This window comes from Microtus pennsylvanicus, chromosome 7, assembly GCF_037038515.1.
Source record: "Microtus pennsylvanicus isolate mMicPen1 chromosome 7, mMicPen1.hap1, whole genome shotgun sequence".
NCBI classification, from domain to species: domain Eukaryota; kingdom Metazoa; phylum Chordata; class Mammalia; order Rodentia; family Cricetidae; genus Microtus; species Microtus pennsylvanicus.
The window spans coordinates 111,599,903-111,625,430 of NC_134585.1; the positions used below are offsets into that span (position 1 = coordinate 111,599,903).

At 46.1% G+C, this 25,528-nt stretch overlaps 1 protein-coding gene across 4 annotated transcripts; it reads right to left on the reverse strand.

Annotated features, from left to right (window-relative positions):
- Positions 1-387: 387 nt before the first annotated feature.
- Ampd1 (adenosine monophosphate deaminase 1) lies at positions 388-22,572 on the reverse strand. Of its 4 annotated transcripts, none has more exons than XM_075981760.1 (17): positions 22,476-22,572; positions 21,118-21,129; positions 18,712-18,789; positions 17,438-17,618; positions 16,710-16,875; positions 13,316-13,481; positions 10,950-11,169; positions 9,065-9,194; positions 7,329-7,523; positions 6,940-7,071; positions 6,042-6,205; positions 4,459-4,585; positions 4,115-4,278; positions 3,234-3,354; positions 1,466-1,639; positions 1,193-1,303; positions 388-564 (listed from the first exon to the last, which is right to left on the reverse strand). In XM_075981760.1, the coding sequence occupies exons 1-17, from the start codon at positions 22,495-22,497 to the stop codon at positions 406-408; spliced, it is 2,322 nt and encodes a 773-aa protein (XP_075837875.1). In that variant the 5' UTR covers positions 22,498-22,572; the 3' UTR covers positions 388-405. The 4 variants fall into 4 exon arrangements, with proteins under 4 accessions (XP_075837875.1, XP_075837874.1, XP_075837876.1 ...); XM_075981759.1 differs by having other exon boundaries at positions 18,712-18,792; XM_075981761.1 differs by lacking the exon at positions 18,712-18,789.
- Positions 22,573-25,528: the final 2,956 nt, after the last annotated feature.

Sequence of the window (25,528 nt, forward strand, 5' to 3'; positions counted from 1 at the left end):
TAATTCACATTTGCTCGTTATCACCAAAATAGAAATTATATCTACTGTACAAAGGCATGAAAGGGGGGCTGGAGAGATGGCTCAGTGGTTAAGAGCATTGCCTGCTCTTCCAAAGGTCCTGAGTTCAATTCCCAGCAACCACATGGTGGCTCACAACCATCTGTAATGAGGTCTGGTGCCCTCTTCTGGCCTGCAGACATACACACAGACAGACTATTGTATACATAATAAATAAATAAATATTTAAAAAAAAAAAAAACAAAGGCATGAAAGGAACTGAGTAGATGAAATATCAGTGAAACACTTAATACAATGCTTGCCTTATTTTAAGAGTAGGGTCGTGGTAACTGGTACTACAGGTTTCAGACTCAGTGAAAACCCCGCTCACAGAGTTATCCAGCTCATTTATTCTGTTGGTTTGAGACCCTCAGCAATTAAGTTGAGTTCATAACACCAAGTTTCATAGCGATAGGCCATGCGAATTTGAGCAACATTTGTCCTCCGGATGTCATTTCCAATGGGGCCTTCCTCCAGGTAATTGTTGCCCAGAAACTTGGCTTTTTCCTGTAAGACAACGGGAGGAGAAAGCTCAATGTCTCCTTTCCCCTCTGGGATAGACGGTGATCACATCCTCCACCGTAATCTTCACGTTACTCATAAACCAAAGGAAAAACAGCAAGCCATTCATTTGGTGCCTCTGTGTGCATGTTCCCTGAGAAATCAAATGTATTATTTCCTGAGAGACATGGCCAGAGGGCAGAACTCAGTGGGGGAGGCACGGGGATTCAAATCAGAGCCTTCCAGGCTCTACTACTCCTTGAGCTAAATCCCCAGCCCAGGATGGTCTTTTCTAGTCCCTGTCATAGCAACTGTATGTGGCTTGTGCTTCAGCTTCTCCTCATGTATTCATGGATTTCCTCACGCCCCTCATTTCCAATAATTTTTCTTTTTTCTTTCTTTTCTTTATTATTTTTTTTTCGAGACAGGATTTCTCGGTTGTTTTGGAGCCTGTCCAGGAACTCACTCTGTAGACCAGGCTGGCCTCGAACTCACAGAGCTCTGCCTGCCTCTGTCTCCCGAGTGCTGGGATTAAAGCCATGCACCACCACCGCCCGGCGTTCCACTAATTTTTCAATGTGTAGATCGCTAGACCCCCATGCTCAGAAGGGCAGTCAGCTACAATCCAGTCTACCTCGTGAGAAATTCCACACTGCAGGACACTGTTCCTGGCCACCTCACACATGTCGCAGGTGCTCAGCTTGAAGACTTGCGCAGCAATGGCATATTCTTCCATCAGGGGCTCCTGCAGTTATTTATGTAAATAAGGAGAGGTGCCTTAGTAAAAGAAACACTACACATCCTATGTAAAAAGAAGGAAGAAGTGCTTTGATTGGACTTTCAGTTTCTGGGTGGGGAGTGATGGCGCCGCAAAACACACTTGCATTGCTCACGCTTCGGTGTGTACCTTGGTGAAATGGAATTGCATCGGGTCGTCGGTTGACAGCGAGATCATCAGGCCTTTCTGGAGGAAATCCAAGAAAGGATTTTTTGCATATTCGAGAAACAGGCTGTTGTTACTTAAAGGTGACATGGCGATGGGAATCTGGGCTAAGAAAAACAAGTACTGCAACACAGGACTCTGGAAAGAAAGGAAAAGCGACCGTGAGGATGGTGAAAAGGGATAGACCCTAGAAATCTTAAAAGTCCCTGATCAACCTTATGGTTTAGCTTTTCACAAAGGTGTCTTAAATCCTACAGAGTGGTTGTCCTTTCTTCCCTTCCTTCCTTCTTCTCTTCCTTCCTCTTTTCTTTCTTTCTTTCCTTTCTTTCTTCTTAATGTGCATTGGTGTTTTGCCTGCGCGTGTATCTGTGTGAAGGTGTCAGATCCCCTGGAACCTAAGTTACAGGCAGTTGTGAGCTACCATGTGGGTGCCGGGACTTGAACCCAGGTCCTCTGGAAGAGCAGCCACTGCTCTTAACCAGGCTGATTGTAATTTCAATGTAAATACTGAAAATTAAATGTTCTGGTATGGCTTCCAGAAGCATTGGATAAAATCAGTTCTTTAAACTTGAATATTAAGTTATCAAAGTTAGATGGTCTGATCTAGACAACTAAAGCTCAAAAGAGTCTCCCCGAAACCAACTTTTTTTTTTTGGCTACATGAAAGTTATGACTATCACAAGAGACATTTTAAAGCAAGCTACAACAAGAAACCTGGCAAAAAGTAGCTGCAGGGAAGCCAAGCCAACCTCTGATTTTACCCGCCAGAGTTCTAACATGGAAGTCGGAAGATGTGTGTTCATTCATTTCTGAGGGCGACTAGCAAGGTGACCTTGAGAGAAACCCTTAGCAGCTCTCCTAGAATGAGCTACCCCTCCCAAATGATTCATGCTCAGTGACCCTCATTTCATAATAAGGGTACTAAAGACTCAGAGTAGCAAAATTGAAGCTGTTCCTTTTCAACCTTGCAAAGTTGGATAACAACCTAGAGAAGAGACAGCAACGGCTGTGGTTTCCTTAGTCCCTGATCATGATTTGAAAATGTCCTGCTCCCTTTGCGTCATGGGCTGGTTCTCCAAGGAGTTACAGTCTTTCCCACAAGGCTAGCTTAGTCCTCACCCCAAGTTCCCCATCCTCCTGGGGGTTGAGAGCTGCCCTGTCCCCCCTCTCCTGATACCTTGGACTTTTCAACCCTAAAGAGAAAGTACAAAGCATTCAGGCTATCAGATGCCAGCTGCCTACCAGGGAAGACAGAGGCGGAGTGCCCCCTGCTCATTCTTGATTCACTGATGAGCTCCAAATACAGATCATACTGAAAATGGACCATAATGATTCATTTGTTACAGGCTCTAATATAGAATTATTATTACTATTAAGAATATACTCCGGCCTGGCATGGTGGTGCACACCTATAATCCCAGCACTCAGGAGGCAGAGGCAGGAGGATCTCTGTGGGTTTGAGGCCATCCTGGTCAACAGAGTGAGTTCCAGGACAGCCAGAGCTACACAGAGAAACCCTATCTCAAAAAAACAAAAGGGGGTGGGGGAGAAAAGACTCTAAGCCAGATGTGGTGGTATTCACCTGTAATCCCAAAGCCCAGCAATCAGAAGCAGAGGCAAGGAGATTAGGAATTCAAAGTCATCTTTAGCTACATAGCAAATTCAAGTCCAGCCTGGGCTACATAAGACCCTGTCTCAAAATTAAATTAAATTTAAAAAGCTTCAAACTCACCTTCTTTAAATTCAGGCCGTGAGAAATATTGTCTGCTATCATAAAGGCTGTCATGAGATGAGTGAGCGCTCCCGCCTCCCCACAGTGAGGGCGGAACAGAAATGTGTTCATGCCTCGTTCCCTGTGAAAACGAAAGGGCCGTGGGAACCTTAGGTTCTGGGTAGAGAGATGAGCTGTGGGAACCCCAAGTTCTGGGCAGAGAGATGGGCTGTGGGAACCCCAGGTTCTGGGCAGAGAGATGGGCTATGGGAACCCCAGGTTCTGAGTGGAGGGATGGGCTAGGGAACCCCAGGTTCTGAATGAAGAGATTTACAGGAAAATCCATTGGCAGAGTTAACACTTGGGAAGGGAACAACCACCAAACAGATCCATCAAAACATAAACTACAAATCTTCATTGTAATTCTTACTAAGTACAATCATTTTTCAAAAAAGAGGCAGCAGAGGATATGGTGGGACAAGGAGGCAATGGAGAATGAGTACATCTATAGGGACTTCAGTGTTAGTGTGAGCCTCCCTGGGTACCAGGCACATACATGGTGCACAGACATACATGCGGGCAAAACACTCGTACACATAAAGTAAAAATAGATAAATCTTTAAAAGGAATTTTAAAAAGAAAAAGAAAAGCAAGAGGCAGTGGTGTGCATCTGTGACCCCAGGACCCCTAGGTGAGAAGGAAAGCTGAGACAAGAACCACCAGACACTCAGGTCTAGTATGTAGTATGGTAGAAATGAGAGGCCCGCCTCAGTAACCTGGAGGAAGGGAACCGACATCTGCCCTCTGACCCCTCCCCCCGCAGGTGCTCTCCAGTGCTAATACACACACATAAATACACTCACGCAAAGGCAGCCCTTCCACCCCACTTCTCCTGCACTTACCTTCTCAGGCTGTTGAGCACTGTGATGTTTGCATACATGTAGTAGGCATAGTAAGTATAGGATGGGTTGTTCTCCATTGTCCACTCCTCAGGCTTGGGACTCTTGGAGGAAAACATGTGACCACTGTGTTTGGACTCATCATCCACGCTGTCAAAGCCAGTGATCTGTCAGGAAAGTGAGCCATACTGTGGGTTCAGTTCAAGGGCAGAGGCTCTGTCCGCAGAGAAGTTCCTCGGACAGCTCCAAAGGGGAGATCGATATAAAGATAAATAGGGAGAGTCGGCAATGGCCAGCAAGGACAACGGGCTCAGAAGAGGAGTAAGGGCCCCAAGGGTCATACTTACGTGTTTGAGAAAGACACTGAGGTCTGGGTGAGCTTGGGGGTTGATGGTGGCCTCAAACACTGGAAGGAAAATATTCTCCAGCATCTTCCCGAAGTGTGGCAGGAAATTCTTGGATCGGAACACATCACTAAAGGTGAAAGGAAAGGGAACTTAGGAGGAGGGGAAGCATAGCTCCCACTCTGTGGGAGCCAGAGAACCAACTGTCACTTGTCAGAAAAGGGCCTGGTGTGTTCACCCTGCACCCACAGTCTCCTTGCACACACATGAGGAGGAGTTTAGGTTGGACGGGCATTGGACCACATATCCCAGCTCTTCTATAAACTCCCTGTGGCAAGAAAACTCAACTTTTACAACCGAGTCCAGCTATGAGGAATATAGTAATTGTGCCATAGGGATCTCAGCGATCAAACACACGTGTGTCACAAGACAGCAAACGGGAAGCTGCTATCAAGAGTTCCTATCTGGGGAGGGGGATGCGGCTCCATTGGTAAAGTGCTTGCCTGATGTGCACAAAGCTTTTGGGTTCAATCCCCTGTACCCCACGAACCAGACAAAAGTGGTGGCGCATGCCTAGAATTTGATAGTTTCAACACTCTTGGAGAGTCTCTCTCTCTCTCTCTCTCTCTCTCTCTCACACACACACACACACACACACACACACACTTCATCTGTGGTAACAATAAATTATACCACTTTATATATGCCAGAAACTTCTTTTTTCGTTTTTAAAAAAAAAAACAAACAGGAATTTTCTGTGTAGCCCTGGTCATCTTGGAACTCACTCTGTAGACATGGCTGGCCTCGAACTCAGAGATTTGCCTGCCTCTGCTGGAATTAAAGGCTCATGCCACTACCATCCAGCACCAGAAACTTTTCTGAATAGCCAAAAAATATTAGTTACATTAATCCACATAACAACTCATTCCCATTTTTAGGTATTTTGAGAGATCTGAACTCATAATCTAAGCTTCATAGTTGTGGAGCAAACACTTTACCAGCTGAGCCATCTCTCCATTTCCAGAACGAAACCTGGCATTTCTAGAGGGCACACAAGCAGGTTGGCAGAGAGCATGTAAGTTAGATAAAAGATCAATGATGTTGCACACAGGAGAGAAACCATTCCTGCAGGCAGAGAGTGCCTGCACATCCGTGGAGGGGGTAGACGTCCTCGGTACCACTGCTGACAAACACTCTGGCTACAAAATCAGCCAGAAGTGGCATCAAAGGTTTGGTTACAAGACAGCGATAATTGGATTCTGACATGGTGGCACAATTCTGTAATCCCAGCGTGCAGGGGACAGAAACAGGTGGATTGTCTAGCCTGGGTTATATAGTGAGAAATTTCAAATTTTAGGTCAGCCTGGGCTACATAGCAAGACCTTACGAGAGAGAGAGAGAGAGAGAGAGAGAGAGAGAGAGAGAGAGAGAGAGAGAGAGAGAGATGATTTTGGAGCTAGTTCCCAGTGTAGCCCCTTCAACAAAACTGACATTTATTTAAACTAAATTCTGGTTCAGGTTGAGAGGAGAGGCAGGAGAGGACAGACTTGAGGGCCCGGCCCCCTCAGGGAGGCCTAAATACGTACTAGATCCTGGGGACTTGGATCATCCACGTCATGTTGGGGCAATAGATGCGGTTGCAGACAAACCAGGAGGAGAGTTTGCTCCACTCATCCGGACTGCGACCATAGATGGACAAGCGGGGCTCCGCATGCTGGTACTTGGCCTCCACCAGGTCTGCACCCACCTCCTGTAAAGGCAAGAGAAGGGTCTGAGGCCAGGAATTCCCACAAGTCCTCCCAGAGGTCAAGAACCATGAGATGTAGGGAGGGGAAATACATCCTCCAAAGAGCTGTGGTACTGTGAAAGGGAGTGAGAAGAGAAGTATCCAAGACTGAGCAAGGACAAAGACTGGTAAGATGTGACAGAGACCTCGGGAAAAGGTCAGGCTAAGGATAATGAGAGAGAGATAGCCATGGGGCCTGCAAGACAAGAACAGCTGTATATACCCCCATTCCTCAGTGGCATAACCCCTATCCCACATGCTTCTCTTGTTTGTTTGTTTTTTTAAGATTTTATTTTTTATGTATATAATGTTCTGCCTGCATGTATGCTTGCATGCCTGAAGAGGGCACCAGAACTCATTACAAATGGTTGTGAGCCAACATGTAGTTGCTGGGAATTGAACTCAGGACCTCTGGAAGAGCAGTCGGTGCTCTTAAACTCTGAGCCATCTCTCCAGCCCTGCTACTCTTGCTTCTTAAAACACAGCATCACAGGGAATGCTCTTAGATCTACCCAAACCTCGAAGGCCGGTCTTCACCCCCTAAATCACACCTTAACTTCTCTACCCTAGAATCAGAGAGGCATTTCCCCAGACACCTCCCTCCCCTCCCCCTCTGCCTTCCTTCTTTCCTTCTTTCTGTCTTCCCTTCTCTCCTCCCTATTCATGAACCCATACTAAGTATTTTTTTTTTTACTCACCTTGATGATAGTGGCAAAATATTCCCCTTTAATGTAATTGTCTGTTTTTAGGTAGAGGTCCCGAAGCTCACTCGCACCCACGGGGTTGTATTTGTCATTAAATTTATCAAAACGTTGGAATGTCTGGCGTCCCTGAATCAGGAAACAAGAGCAGAAGTTTTGATTACGAGAGTTTCCTGGGCACATAACCCTGGGTATGACCAAGTGAAACGGGGTGGATCTCAGGGGAAAAGGATGGGCTCCAAGGACGAAGCTCAGTGTGAGCAATAGTGGGTGAACCTCAAAACTCATCAGAGGTGCTTTCGGTCATCACAGTAGCCAAGGTAGTGAAGAGGGCTGTGGGACATCTGGGGTTCTGTGTGAGAAAACTAAACATCTTCCCAACCTACAGCATGAACATCCAGAGAGTCAACTGTCAGGTCGTAGGGATGCATATTCAATTTAGCAAAAAGTTCCTTCAGGGTCAGATTCTTCTCTTTAGTGCTGTAGACCACTCTGTCGGCATCGATGTGATAAGATTTCTTAATAAAGCGCAGCAGATGCTTCTGGTTCATGCAGGCAGCTGCATGGATGTGAGTATCCACCTATGTGCACATTCAGAGGGAGAAAAACCAGCAATTAGCCTTCTTTCCTCCACTGTCAGTGGCCTCAGCGCCTGCAGATTTCGCCGAGGAGGGAGGAAGGAACAGACGGTGGTGTGGACTGACAGCTGATGGAGGTGGCCCAGTGGTAAGGACCCATTTGCGTCCTCTCTGCACCTGTCCAAGACTGTGAGCAGTTTAGCTGGGTGCAGGGATGATGCTCACCCCTCCCGAGCATCAGCGCACCTGATGTGCTTCTGACATATTGAAGCAAAATTCTTATAGCGTGTTCTCTACGCCACAAATACAATTAGAAGCAATGTAACTATCATAGCTTTTGTACCTAGAGAAGTTAAGGAAGACATTAGGAAGCTTGTTGGCTACACTGGCACATGCCAGTAATCCCTGCCACATCCCAGCCCTGGGGAGGAAGAGGCAGGAAATCAGGAGTTTATAGTCGTCTTCAACTATATACTTCAAAAGTTCAACTTCAAACTTCAAACTCAGTTTGAGCCAAACTGAGCCACATAAGACCCTGCTTCAAAAAGCAAAACCAAACAAAATTAGGGCAGGAAACTGACTCAGCAGGTAAAAGCATTTGCTACCAAGCTTGATGTCCACAGAGAGCTGACTCCTGAAAACTGTCTTGGTACATTGATGATATGATAAAAACAAAATTTATAAGTACAATATTATTTGACTGTTCAAGGCAATTTTACGCAGCCCAGACTGGCCCTGAGTTAAAATGCGGCTAAAGATGAGTTCAAACTCCTGATCCTCCTACCTCACCTCCCAAGGACTGGGACTTCAGACACGTAGTCCATTTATCCATCTATCCATCCATTTGTCTATCTATCTATCTATCTATCTATCTATCTATCTATCTATCTATCTATAGACAGACTTTCATTCTGTAAATCAGGCTGGCTTTGAACTCACAGAGATCCACTGTCTCTGCTCCCCCAGTACTGAGATTAAAGACGGGCCACCACACTTAGTTTATCGCGCCCGATTTATAAAATAAATATTAGCCAGACACATGCGTGCTGTAATCCCAGCACTCAGGAGGCACAGGCAGGAGGACCGCTGTGGGTCGGAAGGCAGCCTGGTATACATAATGAGTTCCAGGCTAGCCAGGGCTGCACAGCCATCATGTCTCAAAAATCAATAGGAAAAGCTAGAGGAATGGCTCAGCAGTTAAGGGGGTGTCTTCCTCTTGCAGAGGACCTGAGTTCAGTTCCCTGCACATTGTAGCTCACAGCTGCCTACAACTCCAGTTCCAGGAGCTCCAATACTGTCTGGACCCTGAGAGTATCTGCGCTCTAAGTGCCAATCCCTCCCGTCTCCCTTGCCCAAGTACGCACTCACACACGACTTTAAATAAACTGCCTTTCCCCCTCTTGGACAAACAACAGAATGGCTCTTGGAATCTTCTAGATATGCTCTACCTGCCTTCACTAAAGTCCACGCATCCTGCAGCAGCGGTGGGTTCATCGGCAAACAGCTTCTTGTCCTTAAGGGCACCCTGGGTGCGGTGAACTCACCTTCCTGCAGTTATAAAAGTCCCGGTGGGGGTTGTTCTTCAGCTCCTTCAGCTCATCCATCTCGTTCAGCATCTGATGGACCTGGAACTTGGAGGAGAGGAACTTCAGACGCCGGTGGGCGTAAGTCTTACTGTGGAAAGTCAACACACGGGATTCGTCAGTCTATCCGGACAGGTAAGGAAACTGATAACAATTTCAAAGTCTCTAGGACTCGCCTCACCCACAGGAGGAAACAGTTGTGGGAAGAAATACTGTTTGTTCCTCTACAGTTACCCAGCTTTTCAGCAAAATTGGACAAAATACTGAAGAAGGATGTGGGAAAGCTTTTAAAAATCTATGGGGACCGTGTCGGTCAAAGGTGAGGTCCCCAGCTGTGGAGGCAGTAGACCTGGACGCCGTCCTGATTCAGCACTGTGTGACACAGAGGTACTTACTTGCCTTCCTCCACTTTCAGATGCTTCAGCTTGTTAAACTGTAATTGAAGTAGTCAGGGGAGGGTGGGGTGGGGAGATGGCTCAGTGGTTAGTTAGAAAGACCTGAACTTGGTTCCCAGAACCTCTGGCACCTCACAACTCCATCTCAGCTCCACCTGCCACCACCAGGCCAGGGGATCTGATGCCTCTGGCCACCCTGGAGCTCATATGCACATACCCACACACAGACACTTGCATATACACGTAATTAAAAATAATAGGGGCTGGAGATATGGCTCAGTGGTTAAGAGCATTGGCTGCTCTTCCAGAGGTCCTGAGTTCAATTCCCAGCAACCACATGGTGGCTCACAACCATCTATAATGATATCTGGCGCCCTCTTCTGGCGTGCGGGCATACATGGAGGTAGAATGTCGTATATATAATAAATAAATCTTAAAAAAAAGAAAGAAAAAATAATAATAAAATAAGTTGGGCAATGGTGATGCACGCCTTTAATCCCAGCACTTGGGAGGCAGAGGTGGGTGGATCCCTGTGAATTATAGGCCAGCCTTGTCGAAAGAATGAGTTCCAGGACAGCCAGAACCACACAGAAAAACTCTGTCTCCAAAAACAAAGCAAAATAATAATGATAGTAATAAAATCATAAAATCTAAAGGGGAAAAAAGAGTGTATCAGTAGGGCTGTAGCTCAGTTGATAGAATGCCTGCCTGAAAGAAGTCCTGTGTTCACTCCCCAGCATTGCATAAATATTGAGCATGGTGGTGCGAGCCTGTAATCCCGCATTTGGGAGGTGAAGGCAGAAGGATAGAAGTTCAAGGTCAGTCACGACTACAGAGCAAGTTTGATATTAGCCTGGGCCATTTGAAACACTTCAAGTAAATAAACAGATAATAGCTAGGATAGATGATAGATAGATAGATGATTGATAGATAGATATATAGATAGATAGATATTGAAACACGTCAAGTAAATAAACAGATAATAGCTAGGATAGATGATAGATAGATAGATGATTGATAGATAGATATATAGATAGATAGATATTGAAACACGTCAAGTAAATAAACAGATAATAGCTAGGATAGATGATAGATAGATAGATAGATAGATAGATAGATAGATAGATAGATAGATAGATAATAGACAGATAGGAGACAGATGATAGATGATAGATAGTTAGGATAGATGACAGACAGACAGATAGAGAGATAGAGAGAGAGATAGATGGATAGATAGATAGATATATAATAGACAGATAGGAGAAGATAGATGATAGATAGATAGATAGATAGATAGATAGATAGATAGATAGATAGATGATAGACAGATACATTGCATATGGCCATTACAAGGAATAAAGGTGTTTAGTGCAGTATTTTAACACACTATTGGCATTTTTCATCCACCAATAACACCGATTGCTGACATTTAGATCTCAAGTAACACTTACACAGGCCCTTGTGCAATTAGAGCAAGCAAAAAATTCATGTCGTCCAGGAAGTCATCCAGATTTGGGTAAGGGTAGGGCTTAGGCTCCCCTCTGCTGGCTGCTGCTTCATCAGGGTAGATGTAAATCACACCGTCCTTCATCTTGAGGTGATAGCCCAGGTTCGCAGGGAGGTCCTCTGTGCGAAAGGGGTCTTCTCCCTTCTTCGGAGGAGGGGTAAAGACTTTTTCAATGAAACACAGGGCAATATATCAGCATATGGGACGAGGGACCATGTAAACATAATCCAAATAAGAAATACTACAATATCTTGCTAGTCATCTCTTACTTACTTCATCAGTTGTAATTATACAACTTTTCCTCTTGACTCTGCCTCCTGAGTGCTGGGACTTAAGGTATGTGCCACAGTGCCCAGCCTAACATGTTCTTTATATAAAGCTTATTTTTACAGCGATTTTTTTAAAATGACTCAATGGGAAGTATAAAATAACTATGATAGCCGGGCGGTGGTGGCGCACGCCTTTAATCCCAGCACTTGGGAGGCAGAGGCAGGCGGATCTCTGTGAGTTCGAGACCAGCCTGGTCTACAGAGCTAGTTCCAGGACAGGCTCCAAAACCACAGAGAAACCCTGTCTCGAAAAACCAAAAAAAAAAAAAAAAATTTTATCTAGTATAAGAGTGTTTTTCAAGTTATTTAGAAGTAATATTTATGTAATGTAATTAATATACTACTTACAAACACATTTTTTAAATTTATTTTTGAGGCCTCATTACGTTGCCTTGGTTGGCCTGGCACTTGTTATGTAGCCCAGGCTGGTCTCGAACTCACAGAGATCCGCCTGCCTCTGCCTCCTGAGTGCTGGGATCAAAGGCGTGCACCACCACTTCTTATTTCTATTTGTTCATCTGTGTGTTTGGTTAGTTAGTTCAGATGGAGTGGGGTTGGATTTTTGAGACTGGTTCTCACAGTCCAAGCTGGTTTCCAACTTGTTCTGTAGCTAAGTATGCACATACATATGCACACACATAACAAGTATGCGCAGCCACAGCACACACGTGCAGGTCCACATCTGTTTGGGGTTGGCGTTACACTTCTGTAACCCCAGCATTTGGGAGGTAAAGGCAAAATTGATCAGTTTAAGGTCATCCTTGGCCATATCACAAGTTTGAGGCCAATCTGGACTACATGAGCCCAAAGTAAAACAAAAAGTTCTAAATCTAAATGCCTAAAAATAGGAGTTAATTAAACCAATTGTGATACAATTATACAAGAGGGATGCTCAAACTGGGCGAAATCTGATTATTAAATTGTGTAATTATATAAAACAGATGTCTTTAGGAGAGTCAGGACATTCTATTCTTTTTAAATTTTTACTTACGTCTACATTTATTTGTATGTATGAATATATGAGCACGTGTGCCACAGCACGTAGGAAGACATCTCGCGAGAGTCGGTCTTCTCTTCCCACCTAGTGGGTCTGGGGCTCACACTCAGGCCTTTAGGCTCAGCAGAAGGCCTCCTTTACCCTCTAGGTCATCTCACCAGCCCTGTAGACGCCTTTTAGAGAGGCAGAGGCAGGTAAAAAACAATGGAATGTGAGCTGCACCATGAAAGCTTCGGCTGCCTCCAGACATGAATTCAGAGTGAGCGACCAAGGAGAGAGGCCAGCCAGGGATGCAGAGCAGCCTAGCAGCTCAGGGAGGTGCTGTGCTACCCAGAGAGCAGGAGCAGCCTCCAACTAAAGCTGAGGGTGACCTGCAAGCCCGGGAGCCTGAACTTGAGAGGCGAGGACAGCAGGATTAGAGTCAAGGACGTCCTTCCCGTGGAGCACTTTGAGGCCGACCTGGGTGAGCCTGAGGTCCTGTCACAAACAAACACTCCCATCCATAACAAAGACTAAGGAAAACTTGGTTATGTGAGCAGGTAGGAGCCTGCAGAGCTGAGGTGCCCTTTGGTGAAGGCAGCCGATCCTGACTGGCTCTGTAGGGGAATGGGGGAAGTGAAAGTTTTTTGTTTTTTGTTTATCAGGAAAATAACATGCTTGGATCTGTTAATAACCAGGATAGATGTGAGGGCGAAGCAAGAGATGGTGAGACTGACTGTAGCCCAGTAATTAGGACACTTTTATAAACACCGAAACAAGGAAACACGCAGGCCCAAGTGGGATTTGGAACCCGCTAGAGAGAGCAGGTTGAGAGGTATTGTAAGGACAGAATCAGTGATTGACATATGAATCACAGGTCGGGGCCAATGGCAACGATGATAACTTAAGGCTGGGCCACTGATAATCTAAGAACATTTGTTGAAACTCATATTTAGTAGGTAAGCCAAACGCTCTATTCCTTACGTTCATGAGAGAACAAGTTACCTGGATAGAAGCTCTCATTTGCTACCAAGGCTTCACCGTCGATGTTCCTCAGGTACTTGGAGGGAGTCTTGGGGAACCTCTGGAATGACTTCTGCATGTATTTCTCCCGTATACACAACGCCCGATAGAGACCTTTACAAACCACCTCGAAGTCTTCAACTGTTACCTGCCAAGAAAGTGTCAGAGCTACGCCTGGGAGAAGCTGGAGGTGGTCAGGCTGATCTCTCCTAGTTCCGGCTTTCCTGGGCTCTGGGGCCCTGCTGGACCTCTCCTGCCTGGCTGACTGGGACTCAGGGACTCTCTCCAGACTGACTACTGGAGTTTTTCTATCTCTTTTCTTTCTCTCTACCATTCCTTACCTGCGATAGGAATCTTTCCTCTGAATTTTGCATTTGTTTCTGAGGATTTTGGTTCTAGGACTCAAGTCAAGGCCAAATACCCTATCACAGAGTCTCCAGACATCCTGTTTTGGTTTTTGCTACATAGTGGTGATTATCAAAAAAAAATTTTTTTTTTTTTTGATTTTTCGAGACAGGGTTTCTCAGTAGCTTTTTGGTTCCTGTCCTGGAACTAGCTCTTGTAGACCAGGCTGGCCTCGAACTCACAGAGATCCACCTGCCTCTGCCTCCCGAGTGCTAGGATTAAAGGTGTGTGCCACCACCGCCCGGCTTCAAAAAATTTTTTGAAAAGTGATTAAAAGAACTGATTGCTTTTTATCACTGTTTTTGTTTGTCTGTTTTTAACTTATCACACAAAGTCGTGGGTTCATCATGGCGTCTTCCTATGTGTCAATATGCTTCATTCTTATCCATTTCTTTGTCTGCTGCCCTCTCCCATGCCCCTTCTTCCTGCAGTTGCTCCCCTTTATCATCCAGCAAGTCCCCTGTCCCCCTGCTTTCCTATTGCATGTCCTCTATTTCCCCCCTTTCTTAAGATCTCTTCCTCCATTTCATGGTCCCTTTTCCAATTTCTGGCTTTGTCATAGACACAATTTTAAATCAGGTTCTGCATGTAGGAAAATGTGATGTATCTGTTTTTCTGAGTCTGGTTTATCTCACGTAACATAATGATTTCTAATTGCATCTATTCTGAAACTGTCCTGATTTTACAGTTGATTGTGTGTGTGTGTGTGAGCATGTGTATGTATGCTGCAGGTGTGCATGTCCAAGGACGACACTGAGTATCCTGTTCCATCACTCTCTGCCTTATTCCCTTGAGAGTCTCTCACTGAACCTGGAGCTGGTCTGGCAGCCAGTAGGACCCAGAGACTGTCTCTGCTCCCCCCAGCACAGGGGTCACAGGCAAGTGTGGCCATGAGTACTGGGGATTTGAACTCAGTTCCTTCCTTCTTTCACTGTAAGTGGACTTACTGAGTCATACCCAAGACCCCGTGATTTCATCGTTAAGGAGAACCCATTCTAACGTTGTATATGTATTCTTCCTTTCACGTGATATTTGTGCGTTCCAAGTGCAAACCTCTGAAACTGGGAATGATGGCACAAGCCTATAGTTCCAGCATTTAAGAGACTGAGGCTGGAGGAGGGTCACTGTAATTTCAAGGCCAGCCTGATCTACATAGGCGTTCCAGGACAGTCAGAACTATATATCAAGGTCTTGTCTCAAAACAAAATAAAAGCCAGGTGGTGGAAAATGGGGTAGGGGGAAGGTGGAAGGGAGTAGGAGGAGAGGAGGAGAGAACTGGGATGGGTATGTAAAATAAAAGATTATTTTAAAAATAAAATAAAATCTTATGAGTTCAGTTTGAAAACGAAAGGGGGAGTAGATGCAAACTTTAGCCAGAGCGCCTGAAGTAAGTGCTCAGTCTGGGGTCAGCTTCCAGTGGCACTTGTTCACAGCCATGTAGCACTGTGACAGACCAGAGCCCTATCTGCTCGCAGGCAAAGGCACTCACTCACCCTCACGACCCCAATCCTCAGCACTTCAGCATTCAAAGCCTTAGCAGTTGGCCTCAATAAGGGCCAATTAAATAGAGTCAATTGATCATCTGATTCTAAAGGCTGGAGACTTTAGCCCTGAGACAACCTTCCCCATCTCTGTTTGCATTTCAAGGATGCCCCTGTTGGCTACGAAGCACAGTCCTGTGGAACACTGCTCAGCAGCTCAGCTATATCCAGCCGCTAAGTGAAGCAAAAGACGGGTGGCCCAGGTTTCCAACATAGGGTCTCTCTTGCCTTCCTTCCTTGCATCTTCGCCCTTCTGTCTGTTCTCATGTCTGCCAAATGCAGAAGCGCCGAGTTTGTCCCCTGATTTTTAAGCCCTTGGAAGTCTGGAGTTTTCCAAATTGTGATTCCCATGTATGTACCATTTAATTAAACATTTCATGCTGGTTCTTTAATGTCTGCACCTGCCCCTGCCATTTACCCAACACCCTGGTTACCATACCAAAGGAGATAAACAAGAATAGCTTGCATTTCAGCACCCTGAGCCTTGTGAGCATCTTAGGCCTTACCCTGCCTGGGTCAGTTACATGAGAAGGGGGCCCAGTATTTATATTTGGAGCAGAGACTGGGGACCTGATAGCAGCTTCACCAATAGGATGCTGATACTGCAAGTTTGTGTGGCAGAGATTTATTAATCGACCAGCAGGGCCGAGTGTTGGTAACTGGAGTTCAGTAGCCCTGTGACATACCAGAATCCATTCCAAGCACCATCTGCTGGGTAGGCAACTGGAACAAACCCAGAGACTTTGGCCTAAAGACAATGAGCTCGTTGGAATTTCCCTTTCTTTTTAACATTTTTACTATGCGTGAATGTTTTGCACGCATACGTGTGTGCGCCACAACTGTGACCATGGAGGTCAAAGGACGCTTGAGCAGACAGTTATGAGCCACCATGGGGGTGCTGGAAATTGAACCCAGATCCTCCGACAGAGCAACAAGAGCTCTCCGTTGCCCTTCCTTCAGCACCTCCTCCATTATATTTCCCTTTATTTGTTTGTTTTGGGCATGCGCCATGGTGTGCATGTGGAAGTCAGAGGACCATCGCGGAGGTCGGGTGCCTCCTTCCACCTTATGGGGCCTGAGGTTTGAACTCTGGTTTCCAGCCCGGGTGACAAGTACCTTTACCTCCGCAGCTATCTAGCAGTGCCCTTGTCCCTCGTTCCCTCTTCTCTGTCTACTTTATGACGCAGTCTGCAGGAACAAACTGCTGCGCGTCGCTGCTCTCCTTTGTCCTTTTGCCCAGCCTGTCCACTGCAGCCTGGGTCACCTACAGCGTTGTGTAGAGCGGCACAGAAGCATGGCAATGACATTCAGCACTAGTGCTGACTGCAGGGAAACGCCACATCTGCCCTAACAGGGAGGAGGATGGCACGCAGCAGCTCGGCAGACCTCGGCGGACCTCGGCGGACCTCGGCATCGCAAGCACGACTCACCCCAGAGGCGTAGTCCCCAGTGATCTGCACCCTCTGGAAGTCAGGCACACTCTCGTAGGTCGGGGATGAAGAAATAAACTCTTCGATGTGGGACAGTTTGGTAGAAGATGTTTCGCTTTGTGGAATGGACAAATTAACCGTCTTCCGTCCCTGGAAGCGCCTTTTTCTGGGTTTGCAATGAACAAACAAAAGGAATTAGCTCTCAGGAGTGCTAGAAAGAAAGGGAAATAATTCTTTTTCATGAACGCTCTCTGGTAACTCCTGGGGGAAGGGAAGCATGCATGACAGGTGTAGCATGGGCAGGGATGACGTGTCTCCCCAAGGGCACGGTGCCCTCGGACTGGCTGGAGAGGGGGGTCACACCAGAGAACACTGCTAGTGACTAGGGGCCACATCTGAAGATGGAGGCATTTGCCTTCCGGTTCACCTGCTAGCTATGTCTATGTCGAGAGGCTTTGCCGCAGCTGTCAGCCCACTTGGGAGGCTTCTGCCCTCTTCCTGGGGTACAGAAAGGCTTTATTTAGCTTGAGGAGATGTAGATAAGGGTGGGGGGCCCCACTGCTTTCTTCTTGTGTCGTTGGTATCTCGTCCTAACCGAGGCAGTGAGGAGGAGGAAGGACTTGGAAGCCTAGCAGAGGCCTTTCTGTCTGTGACCTGCGTTCAGACCGACCTGCGTTCAGGACCTGCTGCTTCTCCCCAGCAGCTGCACCGTTGCTTTAAGCTCTTACCTCCTGCCATCCGTGGACAGGGTCAGGTTCTCCATGTGGAAGATGTGGGCTTGCATCTCATGGAGGGAAATCGGGCAGATCTCATCGACATCGAAGGGGGAGATCTCATGTCGGCCTCCCTCATCTTTGACTTCAGAGGCAAAGACTTTTTCAGCAAAGCTACGCATTGCATCATCAATTTCTAGAAGAGGTTTTTTTTTTTCACATATTAGTTGATGTTCTTATCCAAAAACCATCCAGGGGTTGCTGGATATCAGGCACAAGGATGAGGATAAATGGTGTGGGCCTTTGCTGATCTCTAGCCAGAGCTCAGGCCTGCCCCACTTTAGTGGGGTTCTGTGTATGGAACACACACCTGGAGGGCCCTAAAGATTCAGCTAGCTTCTTACGGGACAAACTCTTAATATGAGATTACTTGTTCCTGGCATAGCTAAGTTTGATTTCAAAGCCATCACACAAAACAGTCCTTCCCATTGGGTTGTCCGGGTCTTCCTGGTTGTTCTAAAGACTGCCGATCCCCATGGAGCTTATGGCTGAGAAATGAGCAGATATAGGAAAGGAATGTGGTCTCTAGGGCTCTTCAGAGGGAAGTGTCTCTACGACCACCTCTATTTTTCAAAAGACTGACAACTGTGATACATGTCATGTGGAGAAAGGGAATTGCCAAACTTAGGCCTATGTGGTGGGGTCCATTCTTGTGGGTAGGACCTTTGACAAGGGGTGACTTAGAAAGCCAACCCACTGTCACACACTAAGTTTTCCTATTCTATTTTCTACCCCCCCGTGTGTGTGTGTGTGTGTGTGTGTGTGTGTGTGTGTGTGTGTGTGAGAGAGAGAGAGAGAGAGAGAGAGAGAGAGAGAGAGAGAGAGAGAGAGAGAGAGAGAGAACAAGCTTTGGTGTCAGTTTTCTCCTCCCATCATGTGGGTGGGTTCTGGGAATTGAACACAGCATAAGTTTTCCTATTTTTTTTTTTTCATTTTCTGAGACAGGATTTCTCTGTGTAGCTTTGGAGCCTGTCTTGGCACTCACTCCGTAGGCCAGGCTGGCCTCAAACTTATGGAGAGCCACCTGCCTCTGCCTCCCAAGTGCTGGGATTAAAGGCATGTGCCATCACCACCCGGCTAAAGTTTTCCCATTCTTAAAGTGAATAAGCAAGGATGACCTCCACCCAGTCTCATCATTCGGGGGCAGGGATGGCTGCCAAACTCTGTTTTTGCTGAGTCCCACTGTCTGCTCCACGTGCCCAGCTCACACCCCATCAGCACCTGCACACCTGTAAGAGCTCCTTGGGGCTTCTGGCGAGCAGTGACAGGCCAGCAGCTAGCCACTGGAACAGTCCCGGCGCAGAAACCTGCTATGGAGATGGCAGAGCAAACTACACAGAGAGAACGACCCTCTGTTGCCAGTGTCTCTGCAGGCTTCCAAGAGGTGGATTATTTTCAATCTGATTTCATGGTATAATGAGTCCAAGCTTCTGCCCTGTGCTTATCAGCTCCTTCACACACACACCCCCGTTTCAGTTTCCTCGTGTGCTAAGTGGGGGCACCACTACCAACCCAGCCTCACTTGCAAGGCGGCTGTGACATACTAGTGAGATAATGTGTGTAGAAACCCTTCCAGGAAAACAAAGCAGCAGATTAAACTGAATGAGGTAATTTGGCAGTGGCGGGCAAGCACACGGCCAGCTTTGGGCCACTGAGGATGATATGTAGTTATGACTGTATGAGATGAAGCATGCATTAGCAACGATCGTGAGTGACTCATAACTTCCCCAATGCTGTCAGGTAAGCTGGTTTCAAATCCTGGCTGGCCAAGGCAGAGTTAACAGGGCAGACTGTGTGGCTTGAACCTCGAGCACCTGACTGCCTTGGTAAACACAAACACGTCCAGAAACCGAGAATGTTTGGATGCTATTAGTGGTCCTCTGGCAAGCACAGCAGTCCGGTGAGACAAACGAAACAGTGAGTAGATAGGTGATGGCTGGGAATGCGGCCCAGCCCACCACCAGCCGATCCCTACAAACAGCGCCCTTCCTCCCAGCGCATCACAGGCCCCTCAAAGCTGAGTGGCAGGCAGAGGTTAGAAAGGCTTCATGCACCAGAAGGGCAATGGAAATAGACCAGTCGGTTACGATGATGAGGATGAGGGTGAGGAAGCCATGGCTTGTCATGCTGGTCTGTGGCAGTGCTTCCCAAGACCTCAGGAAGGACAGTGTGGAATTGATGACAGAAACCAAATCCCATCTGGTGACGCCCTGGCTCTTCTAGAACAGCGTTTGTTATCTGGGACTGTTCGTATCTATTTGTCTCATTCATATATATATATATTAGAGTATAGCTTTTACTAAGGTTGTATCTCTCTAAACCACTACAACAGTTGAGAGTACACATTATAATCTCAAGTACATGATGACCAAAAAAATGATATGGTTGATATTTGGTTCCGCAGAATTGAACAGCTGTTTTTACTCCAAGCAAGCACAGCTGAAATTTGATCTCTAATTCGAGAGCTCTGCCTTTCCAACTACTTGGGGCATGGTGGTGACTATATGGGAAGGAAAAAAAATGGAACTAATATTTTAAAAGTAACTAGGTAAAATGTGATGACAACCCAAATCAGGAAGGAGACGCCATCTCTTCAGGTTTCTATAGATAATCGCTGACTTCTTCTGAGCATGTGTGAGATCATGGGACACCTGAGGGGCGGTATCAGGGGGACAGGACATCTATATAGCACAAATAGGAAGAAGACAGGTAAAGTGGCAAAGGAAGGCACTGGATTAAGGTGAGAAAGGGTCCATGACATCTGGGTGGCTTTGGGCAAGCCACATAGTCCTCAGGAGCTTCGTGGTTCATCATCAGATACCAAGTTAATAACAAGTCAACCCCAGAACGCTGCTCTGAAGATCAGACATGACATGTTTAAAATCTGCAGAGTGCTCTCCCCAACATTTGGGATTACTAATGCAGGAAGTACACGGCTCGACAAAAAGATCACCATGCTTGCTTCTACACCCGACAGATCCAGAAACCCAGGCTTATTTTCCAGCAGAGTTCATTCATGTGTGGGGAGGCCAGCTTGCAGGTTTCCTGCCTCCCCCGTCTCATCTTACAGAGGAACTTGGAGGCAGAACTACATCCGTCAGCAAAAGAACAGCAGAATCTGAGAGAGGGTGGGACACATAACAAAAGCTAGTTTTATCTAAGATCAGGTTTTATCTGGCCAAAAAATTCGCAACAATTTTATTTTATTTTTTTGCACTAGAGTTGAGGATCGTCTAAGGCAAGGTTTAGTTGACTCCTCTGTATGCTTTATTTTGAGGTAGCAACTTGGGGGTTAGTCTTTGTTTGTTTGTGTCTTGTTGTATTTTAAGACAAGGTCTCCCTGTGTAGGCCAGGGTGGCCTTGAACTTTCCACCCTCAGCCTCCCTAGTGCTGAAGTTACTGGTGTTCACCATCACGTCAGGCTCGTTTCCTTTGGGGGTAAAATAGCGGGTTTTGTGTTTTGGAAATCCATGATGGTTGCTTGCTAACTACAGCTATTATGAATCGCTACTGGCCTTTGGTGGTTCCATCTACAAACACTGCTGAGAAATAAGCCCCATTGTGAGTTAAGGAAACACTGTCATTTCTTCTATGGATACTTGCACATGGCAGGACAAATAGACCAAGATACTCACGTTTTCCTTGACCTGTGTGAAGTAAAGCAGAATAAGACGTAGCACATGAACATCTCTGAGCACTCAGTGTGACGGTGAACCCAGGCTTTGGGAGACAGCATGAAGGCTGCAGCAGAAAGGGGTGGGACAAAGTGCTCTCTAGCGCATCCTCTGGTCTCCTACTGTGTGCTGCCCAAGGGTGTCATGGGGATACATAAGGCTGCTTTATGCTTTCATCCCCTTCCTTGCACACATTAATACTCTTTTAAAAAGTCCTTCTTTGGGGGGACTGTGGGGCTGGGGTTTGAACCTGGGGCCTTGTGCATGTTGCTGTCGAGCTCACACTCCACTACTAACCCACATTCCTAGCCCCTAAAGGTAGTTTTTTGTAAGGTGGAAATTTAAAAGAAAACAAAATAAAGAATCCTGATGAAGAGGGCTCGGAGCACTCCATCAATGCTTTAAGTAGGTCAACGAAACCAGCTCATTGGTAAGCCGGCTGGTAGCACCCACTGAACCACCATTTCTCAGACCCAGTTTCATGGAAATAGTCTTTACACACAGAGAAGGTTTTAGATGCATAAGGCCAAGAAGATATTTATGCATATAAAATATGGTAAAAAAAAATAAACCCAGATTAAGAAAGCTGGAATATCACACAGCAATTTCAAAAGCTTTTTAGAAAGTGTTTGGAATAAATACATAATAAGTCATATTTTAACAGTAGGCTAAAGCGTTCTCCTGCCCAAAGGCTATCTACACTTACTGGCATAACACAAATGTGCCTGTTTTCTTAAAGGCATCTTTACTTTTACATAGGACAGATTGAGAGGCTGAACCCCAAAATGTTGAGTGGATCCTGGAACCATTGAGAAGACTATGTGACTTTTAAAGCTACTGTTTTCTAATTTTCCTAAGTGAATGTTTATTACTTTGACTTTTGGTGTAATTATTCTCTTTATTTCACACGCCTGGCTTTTTAGAGTGAAACACACATACAACTGATTTCTTTTTAAAGAAATCCTTCTGAGTGTGTGTGGGTTGTAGCGCACTGGAACACCCTGGGTTAAGGGTTCTGCCGTGCTCAGGATCTTTCGTACACTCTAGACAACCCTTCTAGGGTCTGTGAAAGCACAGCTTTTGCTTAGAGTAATTGAGTCGATGGCTCCGCTTTCTAAGGGATTCAAAGGCATAGTCGAGAAAATAACCCTCCTCCCACAACCAGAAAGAAAGCGAACTGGGAAATGCTTTGCCTCTCCACAACGTGTACATCTAAAGCATTATGGACCCTAAATAAAGAAGCTGACACGGCCGTTAAAGGAGTGGTTGCACACGGGGGAGAAATCCCCGAGCTCTCCAAATACTTTCTGCACACCTACCTGTAAGTTTGAACAGAGGCATTGTGGATGGGATCCTTGATTCTAGGCGAGCACAGCAGAGGAAGGAGAGAGGAACTGTGGGGGTGGCTGACGGGCACTTTGAAATACGGAGACACTCATTTTATTATTTTGTTTTGCCCCCTGTAATCTGACCCTTCCCTGCTAAAAGGAGAGATGAGCTTCAGACCTATTTATAGCCTTAGGCCATGACAGCGACAAACAGGTGAAGCCTCCGGTCTTTATCTCGGGGTTTTAGAAAAGGTAGCTGCAGTGGCCACAAATCAAATCTAATCTCAACACCCACCAGACAACATGCTGGCTCATCATTAGGGCTTTCGTACACAATGTGACCCTGCATCTATTTTTGACCCCACTTACACCAGCCTGCTGGGCTTCTGAAAAGGGGTGTATAACATCAGGAGAGCTTTCTGCATTTGGTGAATGTCCTGGTATGTTCATCAAGTCCTCAGCACACTCTCTCTCACACACACAAACTCACATCACTCTCTCTCACACACACACCTTTGCTAGCTATGTAGACTCATTATTTGAAAGGCTACCATGGACTGACCTGCGCAGTAGCAAATAGCAAGCCAGAGAGATAAAGAAAGCTCCTACTGAAATTCTAAGGCACTGCTTAGAACTGGGCCTGAGGGACCACGTGCACTCAGGAAGGAGAGGCAGGAGGATCCGAAGTTCATGGTCATCCTTACCTAAACACCATCTCAAGAACAAAGTTTCGAAGTAGCGTCAGGGTCTAGCGAGTGCTATGAAGGAAACGAAACGTGGATTTGTAACGGTGAAAAGGCTCACTCTGTGACTTAGGGCAGAAGCAGCTCACGCTTTGGTGCTGAGAGAAAAATGGGGGCTAGAGGTGGCTTCGAGGTTCAGAGCACTTTTCTGATCCTCAGGCAAGTTTTATTTATGAAAATGCAAGTCAAATGCCACTACACAGTTCTCTCCTGTGGCGTGAGTTCCAAGAATGGACTCAGGTTGGCGGCTTGTTGAGCCCTCTCACCGGCCCTCTGAACGGTTACCATTATGGAGTTCAGACAGTGCACACAGAGGACCTACGTTTGACCCCCAGCACCCACAGTAGATGGCTCACAACTCCCTGCAACTCTAGCTCCAGCCATGACACCCTCTTGTGGCCTCCTGGGGTGCACGCACTCGTGTATACCCAGAGTCTCAGTGCCGACTAGACAAGTGTTCTACCACTAAACTATACCCGAGCCCCAGCATTGATTTTGACTTGTTCTCACTATGAAGTCCAGGACAGCCTCCAACTCTTTCTCCTCCTTCCTCAGTCTCCAGAGCTATGTGCCACCAGTTTGGGTTCCACTGTTTTTCAGAACGGAATGACAAGAGCAATAGCTTGTTTGCCATATTTACGGCTTCTGCTCCAACAGACTGAAGACAGTTCTTAGGACAGGGTGTTTGGAGGTCAGGCTTGTCGGTACACTTGTTATCCCAGCACTTGGAGGCTAAAGCAGGAAGACAGCCACAAATTTAAGGCTAACCGGGGCTATGATGAGCATGGGACCAGCCAGGGCTACATGGTAAGATCCTATCTCAAAGGAAGAAACAAATAAAAAGGGATGAACAAACGAAGTGTGTTCTAGTGTTCGAGCCTGTAATTCAATCTACTTAAGAACCAAGGCAGGAGGATTATAAACTCAAGGCCTGCCTGCACTATAGAACTAGTCCTAAGGAAGTCTGGGTAACTTAGTGAAATGCTCAGATTAGATCAGACTCCCAAGAGATTCTGGGGGGCAGATAAAAAGGGAGAGAGCCAGAGAAGATGGGAGGCCTCTCAGATCGCCACCCAGTACAGGTCTGACATAGGAGAGAATGACGAAGGGGCTGAGTAGGTAGGAAGAGCCCCTGACTCCAACCAGGTCACACGAGGAATTCCCCAGAAAATGTTTTCCCATTACAGAACTCCTACAGAGAGTGGACTTGGCCTATGGCTGGCACACATTCTGTGAGCAATGATTCTGGGGTACAGAGGGCAGAGACAGACATAGTCTCAGCGCTGTCGATGAAAAGATGAAGCAACCAGAAGCTGTCAGCCAGCTGTGCTCCTCCACACCAGCTTAGGAGATGGCTAGGTACTTTAGGAGCACTTGCTGCTCTTCCAGAGGATCAATTTGGTTCCCAGCACCTATACCGGGTGGCTCATAACACCTGTAGTAACAACTCCAAGGAATCCATTACCTTTTGCTGGCAGACACACATGTGGTATTCACACACACACACACACACACACACACCACAAACATACACACAAAATAACCATCTTGGGAGCTGGAGAGACAGCTCAGTGGTTAAAAAACACTGGCTTCCAGAAACTGGAAACAATCTAGATGCTCCTCAACCGAAGTATGGATAAAGAAAATGTGGTACATTTACACAATGGAGTACCACTCAGCAGTAAAAAATGACATCTTGAAATTTGCCGGCAAAAGGATAGATCTAGAAAATGAGGTAATCCAGATCCAGAAAGACAAATATAATATGTACTCACTCATAAGTGGCTTTTAGACATAAAAAAAAGAAATGAGCATGGAAATAGATTATCTAAAGGACCAGTCACCCAGTATATCCAAAAGTGTTTCTAAACAGGAAAATAAGACAAAAGTAAACAAACAAACAACCATCACTGGCTGCTTTCTCAGAAGACCCAGGTTCAATTCCTAGTACCACATGATGGCTCACAATGGTTTATAACTCCTGTCCCAGATGATCCGACTGCCTCTTCTGGCACCAGGCATGCATATGATGTGCAGACATACAAACAGGCAAAACACACACACATAAAATCAATCTTAAAAATGAGTAAGAAAATGTAAGAAAATGTAAAATCAAAGCAACCACAAATGGGTACATTTCAAGAGAATGCCTCCTTTTGCAAACCAACCTGATGCAGGTTAGAAATGCCGATGCAGGTTGGAATACATCTTTTTTAAAAAAGAGAAATATTGAGTGTTTTATCTGCATATACATATGTGCGCCATGGGTGGTGTATGGTGCCTTTGGAGGCCAGAAAAAGG

Excerpts from the sequence above, each read along its gene's own strand:
- Ampd1 (XM_075981759.1), bottom strand. The coding sequence starts at position 22,497 with ATGCCTCTGTTCAAACTTACAG. Across the intron at positions 7,072-7,328 it reads ACTCTCTGGATGTTCATGCT|GGACGCCAGACATTCCAACG; the intron begins GTAGGTTGGGAA and ends TTCCTGATTCAG. Across the intron at positions 1,640-3,233 it reads ACGGCCTGAATTTAAAGAAG|AGTCCTGTGTTGCAGTACTT; the intron begins GTGAGTTTGAAG and ends CTTTCTTTCCAG.